At 42.4% G+C, this 15,453-nt stretch overlaps 1 protein-coding gene across 1 annotated transcript in view; it reads left to right on the top strand.

Moving 5' to 3' along the window:
* The first annotated feature begins 490 nt into the window (after positions 1-490).
* Positions 491-15,453, top strand: part of RRP15 (ribosomal RNA processing 15 homolog) — a 41,161-nt gene continuing 26,198 nt past the window's right edge. The window contains exons 1-4 of the mRNA XM_074949247.1: positions 491-633; positions 10,938-11,212; positions 13,408-13,505; positions 14,445-14,646. Of these exons, the coding sequence (XP_074805348.1) occupies positions 564-633; positions 10,938-11,212; positions 13,408-13,505; positions 14,445-14,646 (645 nt within the window). The 5' untranslated portion in view covers positions 491-563. The remainder of the gene's footprint in view (positions 634-10,937; positions 11,213-13,407; positions 13,506-14,444; positions 14,647-15,453) is intronic.

Here is a 15,453-nt window from a genome sequence, read left to right as displayed (position 1 = left end):
GACTTGTGGCACCTTAGAAACTAGCACATTTATTTGAGCATAAACTTTCATGAGCGACAGCTCACTTCGTCGGATGCATTCAGTGGAAAATGCATTCAGTGGGGAGATTTATATGCACAGAGAACATGAGACAATGGGTGTTACCATACACACTGTAAGGAGAGAGATCAGGTAAGGTGAGCTCTTACCAGCAGGAGAGCGGGGGAACCTTTTGTAGTGATAATCAATGGCCCACCTTGATTATCACTGCAAAATGTCCCCCCCTCCGTGTTCCTGCCCCCCCCCCCGCTCCCCTCGTGTCCCTAGTCCCTTCCCACTCCTGCCCCACCCCCTTTGAAACGCTGACGCTGTGCCCCACCCGAAAAGGGCCCAGCTCCGCCGTGGGGGAAGCGGGTGTGCCCCTGTTTACGGTCCCCCAGGGGAAGGCGGTGGCTCTCACCCCGTGCGTCTGAAGCCCGGCTTCTCCCCGCCAAGGCAGCTTCCGGAAGTGGGGCCGCGGAACCCGTGTTCACAGCACCAGCGGGGCCGCCCGGGCGGGATTAGTGAGACACACTGCGGTCAAGATGGCGGCCGCCATGGAGGGTCCACGTGGGGTCGGTACAGCCGCCGCCGCCGACTCGGCAGAGGAGAGCGGTAAAGGGCTGACGGCACCGGGTGGAGCCCTGGGCTTGGGGCGGGGGATGTACTAAAATAAACTGCGGCTTCGCTCCGGCCAGGGGCTCTGTGCGGTGGAGGCAGGGCATCTGCAGCCCAGGGGCTCCGCGGGGGCATATGCAAACCCGCCGGTGTCTTCTCCCCAAAACAGCTTTCGGTCCCGTCCATCCCCCCCAATACCTTTCGCTTCTCGCCGCGGCAGGCTCCTAATGTTCCCACTTACATTCTCCAGGATCTCCTCCCCCCACAGGTTTTTCATAACCGCTCTTTGTTTCTTCCCACCCCCTGACGGTCCTCTGTTTCTGCTCCTCAACCTTCCTGTGCTCTGATCCTCCCAGAGCCTCCGCACCAGCCTGCCGTGTTCCCGTTCTCCTCGCCGCTCCGCCCGTCCCCAATCCCCGCTGCTGCCCTTAAAGCGATCTCCGTTTTCGGCTCCCTGCTGCACAGGAGAGCCGCACGAAAAGACAACGATAGCATGCCCGGGGAGGCAGGCAGGCAGTAACTGATCTACTGGGGTAGGGGAGTTGTGCATCTCCCTGTGGAATAACACTCACTTATCTTTCCTACATGACCCCCCACAAGGGGTGTGAATAGGCTTTGCCTGAGGTGGAGAAGGCCTGTGATAGCCTGTATGTACTCAAGGCTCAGAGAACGCCACATATGGGAGCTCAGTTACTTCTTTTCATGTGAGAAATATCCTTTGGTGCCTTGGTGTTTGATATGGAATATGGTGTGGGATGGGAAGCACAACATTTTTTAATTTTTTTTTTTTTGGCGGAGTCCACACTAGGTGTAGTGCTGCAGTGTAGACACTGTCTATGTTGACAGGAGCGGTTCTCCACTACCTTGAGAAGCGGTAGGTAGGAAGAATTCTTCTGTTGACCTAATGCTGTCTACACTAGAAAATTAAGTTGGCTTAACTACATTGCTTAGGGGTGTGAGTTTTCCACATCCCTGAGTGATATAGTGAAGTCGACTTAATTTGAGTTGTAGCTCACGAAAGCTTATGCTCAAATAAATTTGTTAGTCTCTAGGGTGCCACAAGTACTCCTTTTCTTTTTGTGAATACAGACTAACACGGCTGCTACTCTGAAACCTTAATTGTCTAGTGTAGATCAGGCCTAGATAGAGCGCAAATAACATTTGAGACCTTGTCTACACTAGAACTTAACTTCAGTGTAACGTCATACCCAGAGTGATGTAAGTTATACTGACCTAAGCACTGGAGTAGACGGTGCTATGTTGGCAGGAGAACTTCTTGCATCGACATAGCTTCCGCGCCCAGGGGAGGCAGAGTAATAAAGCCGATGGGCGCTCTCTCTCTGGTAGGCTTAGAGCGTCTTCACCAGAAACACTACAGTTGCACCGCTTGTAGCGCTTCTAGTGTAGATGTAGCCTGAGATACTCCATTTAGACTTTGTGGTTGCCTTCTGCGGCTCTTGTATGGGCTTTTGTGTGGTCCCTCCCTCATCTCTCCCCACCTAATTTTCCTGGCACTACAGTAGCTCTAGTCTTTGCTGATTCCTGGATGTGTAAACCCCTTTGAGAGAACACTTTCATGCTCTGAGAACTGCAGTACTTGATAGTGTATGTATCCTGTGTACTGCTGTTTCTTTCCAGAAAGAAAAGAAAGTTTTATTTTTATTTATTATTGTCAATAAAAATACATGAAACATCTCCATCTGCTGCAGGATCTACAGAAATCCACTTGAGGCAGCACAGAATACAAATGCGCACAGAAGCAACCGATATAGATTAACTCAACACCAATTTACTAATATGTCTTAGTGATGTACGTTTAATCCTCTAGTGACTATCTTCATCCTCTAACATGTTGTTGGCAGCATTCAAATACTAATTTACCTGATTAATCATCTCTTAAAAGTAAGGGCAAGGAAGAAAAGTTTTCTTCCGATGAAAAATTGTCTTCTTTTCAGCCTGGGAAGAGGTATTATGTCACAAGATAAAGTGTCCTGAAAATGTCAAAGTAGCCCATGTCAGAGCCCTGCTTTAGGGTGGTCTTATTTGTTTCAGAAAGAGAGAGGTATTTTAAGAGAGGCAAAACTAGATCCTGAGAAGGTTTGATTCCTGTTTAAAGTCTGTGCATATGTGGTTACGGTATTACTACCATGGTTTGGAAATTATGCCAGGATAGATTTCTCGTAGTTCAAGATAGAGCCCCAAATACCTCTTTCGATAGAATTTAATTGCTAAAACTAAACACTCCACTTTAATTTAGTCTGACCTACCTATGCTTTATCCTGCATTTTTAAGAGATACTTCAAGATGCACAAAATTAATAATCATATGTTTGGTTGAAAAAATGTGTTTAGTATACAAAACTTGTCTGGTAAGTAGGACTAGCCTCTCTAGTTACTACAGTGGCCTATGGGAATGTCTCTAAATTATCTAAAGAAGAAACATCACTTGGACTTTCATGATACCACATGTGATTTTTAGCTATAACATTCCCTTTGGCAATTTACAATTTCTGTAGTAAAGTCTTTGATTATGCCTATACTGTGGAGCCTGTGTTGGCATAGCCTGCTCCTATAGATGCTGAAGGAGTTGTCCTGTCAGTGTAGGAACACCACCTCCCTGAAAGACATTAGCTATGTTGACAGAAGCACTCATCCATTGGCATTGCTACATCTACGCTGGGGGTTTTGTTGGAATAGCTGTGTTGGTGGTGGTGTTTTTTCACATCCCTGAATGATATAGCTATGCCTATAAAACTGTTAAGTATAGACCAAGGGCTTGTCTACACTACCGGCCAGATTGACGGGCAGCGATCGATCCAGCGGGGGTTGATTTATCGTGTCTAGTATAGACTGCCAATCGATAAATCGACTGCCAATCTCTCTAGCGTTGACTCCGGTACTCCACCTCAACGAAAAGCGCAAGGGGAATTGATGACTCCCGTCAACACACCACAGTAAGTAGATCTAAGTACGTCTACTTCAGCTACGTTATTCATGTAGCTGAAGTTGCGTAACTTAGATCAATTCCCCCCCATATTGTAGACCAGCCCCAAGACTCTAACTTCATGATATGGAGCATAACTATAACAGGGTTTAAAAGAGAACTGGATAAATTCATGGAGGTTAAGTCCATTAATGGCTATTAGCCGGGATGGGTAAGGAATGGTGTCCCTAGCCTCTGTTTGTCAGAGGGTGGAGATGGATGGCAGGAGCAAAGGGAAATGTCACTAAATCAGCAGTTTCCAAACTTTATTGGTTCGTGTACAACCACCTTCAAAAATTGTTTTGAAGTGAATGATGGAACATCAAGCTCATCTACACAGACCACAGTTTGGGAAATGCACTAGGTCATAGCTCTTTGCCCATTTCAAATGCTGAGTCAGACCCTAGTTCAGCGGTGCTTTGTATGTGTCTCTTGCAGTGGAACTGGTGTTTGTCTAAGGATAAAACTTTGTTCTCACACTAATCTAAGCAATATGTAGTGTGTTCGGAGTTGACTCCAGTTCGCTGTAAATTAAATTACAAAATTGGAAGCTGCAAGGGTAGATCCATTGTTGGTTTTAATTTTTTCTGACTTCATAATCAGCTTGGCTCTGCTTTGATTTGGCTCTTCTAAATCTAGTGCTTTTTAAAGTCTGAGCCTTGAGGGTACACTTGTATGATGTTTTCAAGCTTTTCTTCATAACTAGGAAGGCTAGAAGATTTTTTTAATGAAAGCTGAGATTCGTACATAATCGTGTGAATCCAGGAGCTGTAACTTTACATCAGATCTCACCAGATTTGTGATCAGGTTGCAAGAGTTGGCAACATGAAGGCTGTGTCTAGGATTCCTGAGTTTTGCTCATGACAGTGCCACTGACTCACTCTGACCTGCAGTAAATACGTTTACATCTGTGGTCTGTTTCCCCATCTGTAAACTAGGAATAATACAAGCCTAGTTTATCTAATGCTGGTAAAGAGATCCTCAGACTAAAGTTCCTGTAGAAGGGCAAAGTCAGAGCTGTACTATTGCTTGAAGGTCTTATTTACATGAGAAATTATAGGTGTGATTTTAAAACTGATTTAGTTGAACCAGTTCAAAAGGCTGTGTGGGCTCTCTTAAACCAAAATAAATCTCAACACTGGGGTTTTCACTGATTGACCCACGTTGGTTTAAAAACCCATATAAATTAAACTGGTCCAACTTTGTGGTATAGATGAGGTCTAGAGTAGAATGCTGAATAATTGGCAAATTCTTTGTGTTAGTAGGGAGTAGACAACAGCTATGTGATTCTCCACTCTCACATGTCCAAAAACCTGCTGGTGACTCAAGATAGCAGTGTGAAGATGTCTTGGAAGCATAAGGACAGTGCATCTTTTAGAAATTACTAAATAAGATGGGATGATGGCAGAATAAGCATCTAAATGAGTCTTCCATTTTATCATTGCACTAACTCCAGGATCAGTACTCATGAAGTTCTTTCCTCCTCTCATGACATGGACACAGAACACTAATGGAATTTGTATTCTGTGGCTTTAATAAATGTACTTCTTAGAACACAGCAGTTTCATTCGATCTAAATGCTGACTGTTCACAATAGCGTTCATATAAGCATAACAGGGCCAGATCATGATACCTTTACTTGTGTTGTATAGTACCTTGCACCGTGAGAAATTCCATTGAAGTCAATGAGACTCCACATGGAGTAAGGTATACAGTGAGTGCAATGGTACTGCAGTTTGGTCTGGGTTACTGAGGGGCAGCATGGTTTTGTGCTTAAATTATGAGCCTGGGCTCAAGTCTCTTAGGTTCTGTTCATGGCTTCATCTTGCTTTGCCGGTGATCTTGGACAATTAACTTAACATACCCATTTGCTGGGCTTGTAAAATTCACTAACCACTTGGCCCTGTGCAAATAAGAAAATACCCCTCAGAAGCGGGGTGGGCTGATTCTGACTCTGGAATGAAATAGTTCAGTTCTTCAAAGTCTTTTTTTCCCTTCCTTCAGCTAGGTATTCTGTACAGTTAACTAAACATGTGTTAAGGATTTGCTTTCATTAAAAGTGCATGTACAAAAATTCCAGTTGTAAGCTTTGTGAGCCTCGGTTCTGACTGTGTGTTCTCCCTTAGGCCTGACTCCTTTTATTGCTGTCCAAATGGAGCATTTTGAGAACCGTATAGTTGGGGACATGGTGTGGTGGTGGGGGTTGTAGGTTAGGGAAATGGAGGGTGAAAGATGAGATTAGAGAAGGGAGGAGGAAGATGAAGGGAAAATGCATGCTGGGCACGGTTTTATGAATAGGCTCTTCTGTGGTTCTGCTTGCTGTAGAATATGTCTGTATTGTGAGGAAGAAAAATTGTCTTCGTCTGGAAGACATCTGCTGGAGGTCTCATGAAGCCAGCAGTAAAATATCATTAGAGTATCTTATTATTATAGACAAAAGGTATTGCACCCAACATGAAGTAACTCTACTTTGGATCTCACTGTGGGGAATAAATCACTGAACTGGAAGCTGGTTGTTGCTTAGGAGCCAGTGATCATGTCCTGATTATATTCAATAAAGGCAAACAGAAGACCATCTTAACCAACAATAAATATATTTGCTGCTTCAAAAAGGGTAGTTTTCCAAAGCTGAGGAAAATTATGAGTGAAATTGACTGGGAGGCAAAATTAAGACAGAAAAATGTGAATGAAAATTGGGCGTTCTTTAAGAAGCATTTTTATGTATTAAGAAAGAGGACAACTTTGGCTAAAAACTCATCTTGTGAAGGCTGCAGTCAGAAATAAAAAAGCAGTATATTTACAAATGGAATAAAAGGGGAAATTGATAGCAGTCAATATTAATGAGAAGTTATGAAATGAAGAAACTTGTCAGGGAAGAGTTTCAGAGTAACAGCCGTGTTAATCTGTATTCGCAAAAAGAAAAGGAGTACTTGTGGCACCTTAGAGACTAACCAATTTATTTGAGCATAAGCTTTCGTGAGCTACAGCTCACTTCATCGGATGCATACTGTGGAAAGTGTAGAAGATCTTTTTATACACACAAAGCATGAAAAAATACCTCCCCCCACCCCACTCTCCTGCTGGTAATAGCTTATCTAAAGTGACCACTCTCCTTACAATGTGTATGATAATCAAGGTGGGCCATTTCCAGCACAAATCCAGGGTTTAACAAGAACGTCTTGGGGGGGCGGGTAGGAGAAAACAAGGGGAAATAGGTTACCTTGCATAATGACTTAGCCACTCCCAGTCTCTATTCAAGCCTATTTCCCCTTGTTTTCTCCTGCCCCCCCCCCCCCCCCCCCCCCCCAAGACGTTCTTGTTAAACCCTGGATTTGTGCTGGAAATGGCCCACCTTGATTATCATACACATTGTAAGGAGAGTGGTCACTTTAGATAAGCTATTACCAGCAGGAGAGTGGGGTGGGGGGAGGTATTTTTTCATGCTTTGTGTGTATAAAAAGATCTTCTACACTTTCCGCAGTATGCATCCGATGAAGTGAGCTATAGCTCACAAAAGCTTATGCTCAAATAAATTGGTTAGTCTCTAAGGTGCCACAAGTACTCCTTTTCTTTTTGTCAGGGAAGCTAAAGACAGCAGGGGAAGATCCATGGCTGTCAGGGCTAAGGACAATAAGTTTTAAAATATACTAGGAACAAAAGAAATCATAGTAATAGTAATGGCCCATTAGTAGCTGGAGATGATAAAATTGTTAATGATGGAGAGAAGGCAGAAGTGTTCAATAAACATTTCATTTTTTTATTTAGATAGAAGCAGGATGAAATATGCATATCCTAAGGACTTTCCATTTCATTGGTAACTGCTAACCAAGGATGACGTTAAATACAATAAACATTTTTTTTAAATCAGCAAACTTGGAGAACTTGTACCCAAGAATCCTGAAGGAGCTGGCTTGGGGAATCTCTGGCCTTTTGGCATTAAAATTTCGTAAATCTTGGAATACCAGGGAAATTCCAGAAGACTGGAAGAGTGCTAATGTTATGCCTATATTCAAAAAGGGCAAGCAGGAAGACCCAGGTAATTATAGGCTAGTTAGCCTGACATCAGTCCTAGGCAAAATAATGGAAGCGCTGATATGAGAGTCAGCTGATAAGAATTATAGTATAGGAATATAATTAATGCCAGTCAACATGATTTTATGGAAAATAGATCTTGTCAAACACACCTGACTTCATTCTTTGAGGAGATGACAAGTTTGGTTGATAAAGGTAATTGTCAAATAAATTTGTTAGTCTCTAAGCTGCCACAAGTACTCCTGTTCTTTTTGTGTAGATGTAATATACTCAGATTTTGTAAGGTGTTTTGATTTAGTACTGCATCATATTCAAAGCAGCGAATTGGTTTCTAGTAAAAATAAAACAAGTCTATTAAACAAAAAGTCATGGGTTTAAATGATAACAAGTATAAGGAGTAAGGAGAGAAAAGATTAAAAACAAATGAAAACACACTTTTAAAACTAAAGCTTAATTTCAGCAAATAACAATCTTTGCCTAAGCAGGTGTTTCACTTATCAGTTCCCAGAGTCTTCAGCCCCTTGGTTGAAGGATACAAAATTCTGTGATTTCAAGAGCTCTGGCCTCTTTAGTCCCTCAAAAGATGGATGCAAAAATGGCCTTTTCTTCCTCCATAGCTTAGATCTTCCCAAAGTTCACTGACCCTGCTTCAAGAGGCACAAATGCTTCATCGGAGCGCAGTCTCCATTCTCTGCAAGATTGTTTATTAGTCATCTCTCCCTACTTGCTCTCCTGATGCCTCTGTTTACCTTGCATAAAGGTGGGGGTTTTTTTTGGTCTTTGGTCACAGCTTGCTTAATTTACATGAGACACACATTCCTTTGTCTGGAACGGGTGTGGCTTAGGCACTGCTTACCAAGTACATTTTAAGAACATATTTGCAGCACATCTCTCTAAAGTCCGTTATGGGTTTTACTGTATGTACATTGTGCAAGAATATTAATGATCAATGAGTTATCGGTTTTCCAGTGATATACCGAAAAGGTGGCATGTAATAAATAACGTAACAGAGTGCCAGCTAATACTGGGGTGCTATAAAGGTCCTAGGTGTTTCTAGTGGGGTTCTGCAGGGGCTAATACTAGGGTTGATGCCATTCAACAATTTCATCAATGATCTGGAAGTAAATATAAAATCACTGCTTATAAAATTTGTGGATGACACAAAGATGGGTAGATAGCGATCAGGACAGGGCAGCTATACAGAGTGATCTGGATCGCTTGTAAGCTGGGTCCATTGAAGTAATACAGCCAATTGAGGGTCATAGATATAGCAACAGTGTTTGCAGGCCATATGTACAGAGTGAGGGACTGTGTGCTATAAAGCAGTGACTGAGTAGGCGATGTAGGGGTAGTAGTGGACAAGCCACTGAACATGAGCTCCTAGTGCGATATTGTGGGGGAAGAAGGGTCAATGTGATCCTTAGGTGCATAGATGTGAGTAGTGAGAAGGAGTGGGGAGATTGTTTACCTCTGCATATGGCATTGGTGAGACCAGTGCTGGGATAGTGTGTCCAGTTCTGGTGTCTACATTTTATAAAGGATGTTGTAAAATTGGAGAGGCTGCAGAAAAGGGCCACAAAAATGACTCTAGGGCTGGAGAAAACACCTTACAGTGAGAGACTTAAAGAGCACAGTCTGTTTAGTTTTTCAGAAGGAATTTTGAGAAGTGTCTTAATTAGTGTGTAAGTAGGATCTGGTATTTCCCCGTGAGGGTAAAGAGTTCTTTAATCTAGCAGGGAAAGGCATAACAAGAACCAAGGACTGGCAGCTGAAGCCAGACAAATTTGAATTTTAACCTTGAGGATGATTAACTACTGGAACAAGCTACCCAGGGAAGTGGCTTATTTTCAGTAGCTTGATATCTTTTAATCAAGACTGGATGACTCTCTGCAAGTTGTGCTTTAGCCAAACACAAGTTATCGGGCTCAGTACAGGGCTAAGTGGATGAAATTCAATTGCCCGTGGTATACAGGAGGTCAGACTAGATGATCTAATTGTTCCTTCTGGCCTTAAACTCTATAAATCTATGAAACAGTGCCCCTGTACAATAATGAAGTATTGTCTCAGTTGTGCAGATGGAGAACTGAGGCACAGAGAGAGACCTTTATTCTTACTAGGTAGTACCTTATTCCTCAAATAGTCCCATTAACTTTATTGAGTTGCTACCCAACATGAGTAAGAGTAACAAGTATCTGGCCCTTAGTGACTTGCCCAGGGTCACACAGAAAGTTTACGTTAGAGAGGAATTAGTTCAAGCCTTCCTGAGTGGCAGACCAGTTCATTAACCACAAGGCAGTCCTTTTTCTGAGGGTTCAAGCATGGTATGAGAACTAGAGCGCCTGAAGCAGCTGTTGCCAAAGTCAGTGCAAAAAGTGAAGGGGTTGCCTAGATATGCTGGGAAAGATCTCTCCTTGTTCCCAGGTCAAACTTCAAATCTGCTTGCAAACTGGGGAGAACTGAAACTCATTAAGGGCAACCAAGAGGTAGCTAACAGAACTGCTGTCCCACATGTTGCCCTCAAAGGAGGCTTCATCAGTCTGCTTTGGTGGTTGAGGGATGTATATCGGGGTGGGGAAGGGGGACTGGTGGCCCTTTCTCTCTCCCCTCTTCTCATTTGCTGCTGCTGTTTGTTTTCAAAATCCAGTATTACTCTGGTCAAAAGAAAGAAGTAGGTGTTCCCCATATGTCTCAGGGGAGATGTGAGCATCTCTTTGTGACATAGGAGCTCAACGTTCTGGGAAAGTTTGAGCATTCTGGATCCTAGAGCCACAAAACAGCCCTCCGGATACTTTCTATCTGCCTAGGAAATTGTGCTTTGAGGGTCTTTTACTTTAATGTGGCTTGTGCGCTAATCTGAATTAGCTTTGTGTATCTGTGGGTAAATGTCATGCAACCATTAGGCTAATCTGCCTGGTTCTATTTATTTAAACACTAGGTGTCAGTGTTGCGGTTTTAATATTTTACCAGAAAAGCTTTTTCTCAGAAATCTGCCGCTTTTAATCATCAAAATGTTCATTAATCCCATAATAAATTGTCACTGCTCTCTTCTCTTTCCTCCCACCCCAACTTCTTAAATCATCACTCAGAGGAGCAAATGCTTACACAATGTACTTTGTAATAAATTCATTATAGTGATGTATGCCCCATTGGACGTCGTCTTGAGGAATTAGTTGTAACAGGAAATGGTGCGTGGTCCTGAACTCTTGTAACATTTCAGCTTGAGAGGAATTCTCTTAGTGGTAGGATATTCAGAAGCAGGGATTCTGACATCTTCCCTCTTTCTTCAGGTTCTGAGTGGAGTTCAGAGCTCCCAGAAGACGACTTCTCTTCAGAGGGCGAAGCATTAGACGGTGACGATGAGGATGAGGCGATGGCCCACGGCAAAATGGATGAAAATGAAGCAGAATCCCAGGCTGGCCCAAGTGCGGGTTGGGCGGAGGCCATGGCGAAAGTGCTTAACAAAAAGATTCCCAAAAGTAAATCCACAATTTTGGTTAAAAGTAAAGAGCTGGAGAAGGAAAGAGAGAAAGAAAAACAGGAGAAGCTAGAGAAAAAGAGGCAGGTGAGAAAGAGACAGTCTGTGATATCCCTGTGCAGTACTGCCACTCCAGCACTTAATGGGGGTTCCTGAGCTGGAGCACCCTGGTAGAGATGGGGAAGCTGCTGGTAGAGCGTCCTCCATGAGGACTCCTCATCTCAGAGCCATAACAAGGGCATATTTGCACCCAGGGTGAGCAAGCATATTTGCATCCACTACTGTTTCTTTTTTCCCCTTCATTTCTTCACCCCATTTTTCCGCCCCTGTGACTATGTGCCCTGGGTGGCTGCCCCACTTACCCTGCCCTGGTTATGGCCCTGCCTCACCTTTGGGATCCGTTCACTCATTTGAACTGAAATAGCCTGAATCTGCTGATCTTCAGGGCATGCTGAAGACCTGTGTCTTTACCCACACAGGCTTTTGGGTCGCAGTAAGGTCTCGTGTTTGGCAATGGGAGTATTGTGTTTGGATTTTGCTCTCATTTTGGATTAAGTATGTGTTGTTGTGGGGGGTGAAAAGCATCTACTGGTTCACTTTTCTTAAGACTATTTTTAATATATTGTATAGGTGTGTTCTGGAGTGTTACAAACAGAAATAAATGTGAAGTTCCAATGTCTTAGTATCACAGAAGCTAGAGACAAAAAAGTTGCCTTGGGCTAAATTCTGCTGTGACTTATGCCACCATTTGACTTCTGTGTGTAAATCAGAGTGGAGCTTGATTACCTGGTCTAGTGGATCACGCTGCCAGTTCAGTTTCTTTCCCAATGAGTATTTTTTCTCATGTTCTGTCTATGGTTGTTTTAAGCATCCCAGGTTGTATGCAGTTTTGAAATTGTTAGGTGACTAAAACAAAATTGTGTAGCTGATTAAGTAGGTTAGCTGCTTTTCCTATGAAGAATTGTGATTAAAAATAAAAAATTGATTTACCTTGCTATTAAAAGTACAGAATAGAAACACTTAAAACAGTATTGTTAGGCCAAGGCATTTAAATGGGATGACCCAGTCAGTGGTTTGGTTAGCTGGGACATACCATGGTGGCTACAGCCCACCTTTTGAATACAAAGCATTGCAGTAAGGAATCTAATCAGTTACTGTTCACGCTGAATACCTCGTTTTATCCAATAAATATGTGGGGTACCGCAAATTAGTGGTGGGCTGTGAGGCTGCAAACTGATTTGTTCACCCCTGGATAAACTTGAAAACAGTCTGCCTTTTATTAATTCCATGCCGATGGAAGCTAGAATAGGGTAATTCTTTTGATCAAAGGCCAAAGCATGGTCATAAACTCATGAATTCATAGTAGTCTGCCTGGAATGATAAAGATAAGGACTCTAATTTCATGAAAGAGTTTTTGTATGATGCAGACTTAATGTAAGATCCCTATGACTAGAATTGTTAAATTGCTTTTAAAAAAATGATGCTAACTCGTTCCTGAAACAGGGGTGGGGAATACAACTTTCCACTATCATAGTGGAAATAAAAACACTATTTACCGCGGCTGATGATGATGGCAGAAAATATGGTTAGGCTGGATTTTAAAACAGCGAGCTTCAAAAGAAACCCGAAATGTTTTATATCTCAGCTCTTTTCCAGTGGACACAATGTTCTCCCTCTTTGGTCCAAATTCTTTCCTTTATAGCTTTCTTCTTGCTATGTCGTTGCCCATCACAAAATACAGTGCATTGTATGATAGTCTGTTCAATGGAGAACATCAAGTAGTGTAGGCCCAAAATGTGACACACCTTTATTGGCTGAATATTTAACTTAAACTTTTTGTCTACTATGCTGTTCCTACACTGTGTGATGAAGAATATGATTTTTGGGGTGGGGGTGGGGAAGGATTCCTTTTTGAATAATTTTCTCCTGGTTGGCCACTCTCTTGCTGAAAAGGGATGAGCTGAGTTTCCTCCCAGACTCCATTAATCCTTCTAGGTCACCCAGAAGATTTTCTGCAGGGGGACTCTCAAGGGCTTTTTACCTCCTTGTGGGGACAAGAGGCTGTTTGAGAATCTGATTGGCATCCTTGTGTGAGTGTGGCAAACTTACCCCAGGACCTGTTGTCCAGCCCCATAAAAGTACTATTTAGAAGTTCCCCTAACCCTCATCCAAACTGAGTCCAAATGATTTATCATCTTTGTCGTCTTACAGAATATCCTATCAAAGTATGTTACATTTTAAAATGCCTAATGTTTTTTCACATAACAATATTTATAACCTAGCTTGATAAAAAGCGGGAGTGGGAAATGATGTGCAGAGTGAAGCCAGATGTTGCCAAAGACAGAGAAAGGGAGAGAAATTTTCAGAGAATTGCCACACGGTAAGAAAGTGTTTTTGTCTTCTTTTTTTTTTTTTTTTTTTTTTTAAAGCAGATATAAAAGCATGTGTGGGTAATCTGTTTCCAATCAGATTGAACTCTTAAGAAGTGACTCGTGGGAGCCAAGTGATTTATACCCAGGTTTGCCTTGTACGGTATTGAGTTCAACAAACTAGTTCAGAAGTCTTATAAGAACATAAGAATTTAGGCAAGAATATAATGTGTTAAGTGTTTGCCCAGCATGAATGCGGTGCCTGAGCTCATCGTTTTGTTAATTCTGTACTTAAAAATATGTAGATCAATCACATCTACCACGTTCTTTTTTTTTTTCCTCTACAGAGAGTTCACCAAATTCATTGTTCTCGTGGTCAGATTACTGTCTCACATTACCCCAGTGCGGTATCACGTGTCTTTGGCAGAACACATTGCTGATGTTCTCTCTGTATTTACTTTTATTTTGCTGAGGTCACTCTGATACTCCTTCCCCTTTCCATCTGGATAGGTGGGAGTGGCAGGTGATAGATTTGGGGGGCAGGGTGGAGCATTGTCCTGTGGTTGACTCCAGCACTTTGTACCATCCTTCAGCAACTTGATGTGACTGCTCAATAACCTGTTAAGAACTCTGGCTCTAGTTCAGTTATGCATGTGAGTAGCCCCAATGACTTCATTGGGACTGTCCATGTGCTTAAGTACCTTGCTGAATTGGGTCCTATAGCAGTAGATGTCTGTCTGGTTCGTAGCAGCAGGTGTGAAGAATGAGGTGCATTATGATTACTTGCTCTTTAGCTGTGTGAGAGCCTTAAGTCACTGTTTTTGAAAACAGTAGCTGATGGTCTTTTTAGCATTTGCACCAGCACAATGTTGTTGGGGGGTGTGTGTGTGTGTATATCTATAATGACAACCTGATGCAAAATGCAATATCATCTTTCTCTTCAACCCTAGCGGTGTTGTGCAGTTATTTAATGCTGTCCGGAAACACCAAAAGAATGTTGATGAGAAAGTGAAAGAAGCAGGGAATTCCAATAGGAAACGTGCTAAACTGATGTCATCTGTTTCGAAGAAAGACTTCATCAATATGCTCAGAGGGAGTGAAGATGCTAAAAGAGAACAAAGTATTTCTGGGAAGACCCTGAAAAGCAAACAGGTAGGCATGGTCTTGTTGAATTGACACGAGGGGTTCTCTGACTGTAGTTGTTTATCCTGGTTTTATTTGATGGTGCATAAATACTTCTGCCCTTTAGCACAGTGGTTCTCCAAGTCTGATTTTTGTGTGTGGGCTACTTAGACAGAGAGTGAGCCTCTCTAGACCCATCTCCCCTCACATCCTAATCTTTAGTCCATTCTGTGAAGCTCAAGGTAGACTTTGATGATCCATTGATCACAGTGAGTACATTTTGCTTTAGTGATATGTAAAGTTGGACTCATGCTTGGTACATAATCAGAGACAGTAATAGAAACCATTGGATTTTAATGGCTTGTGACTTGATTTGAAGTCTCATACAGTAGTAAATGGTCGGGACTTTCCTGTGATAACATGTGGCACAGTGACCTGTTCAACTTACGCATTCACACAGGTAGTCTCTTTGTACTCTCTTGCTCTGAAATGATCATCAAACTTGAAAATGAAGGGCTTTGCACAGGTGTGAGGGTGATTATTGTCATGGAAAGATATACTATATTGGCAGGCAATAATAAGGGTATTTAGAGACTTTTTTTAAAGATCAGGTGTGGGGGTTTTGTTCACTTAATTGTATGCACGCTAGCCAGGTTTCAGAGTTGGTTAGGACATTATGCCTTTCTCTTTCCTAGAGTTATCAAACAAAATCACATGGTCATTACAAACAGATACTGGAGTGACACAGATTTTTTTGGATCTGCCAACTCTTGGACCAATCCTGTGAACCCTTCAAGTATCTAGGGTTTAATAACAAGTTGCCCAGACTTTTCTCTT

This window comes from Natator depressus, chromosome 3 (assembly GCF_965152275.1).
Source record: "Natator depressus isolate rNatDep1 chromosome 3, rNatDep2.hap1, whole genome shotgun sequence".
Lineage (NCBI taxonomy): Eukaryota > Metazoa > Chordata > Testudines > Cheloniidae > Natator > Natator depressus.
Note: the sequence above shows the minus strand (reverse complement) of the source record. Positions and strands in the feature narration are given on the sequence as shown.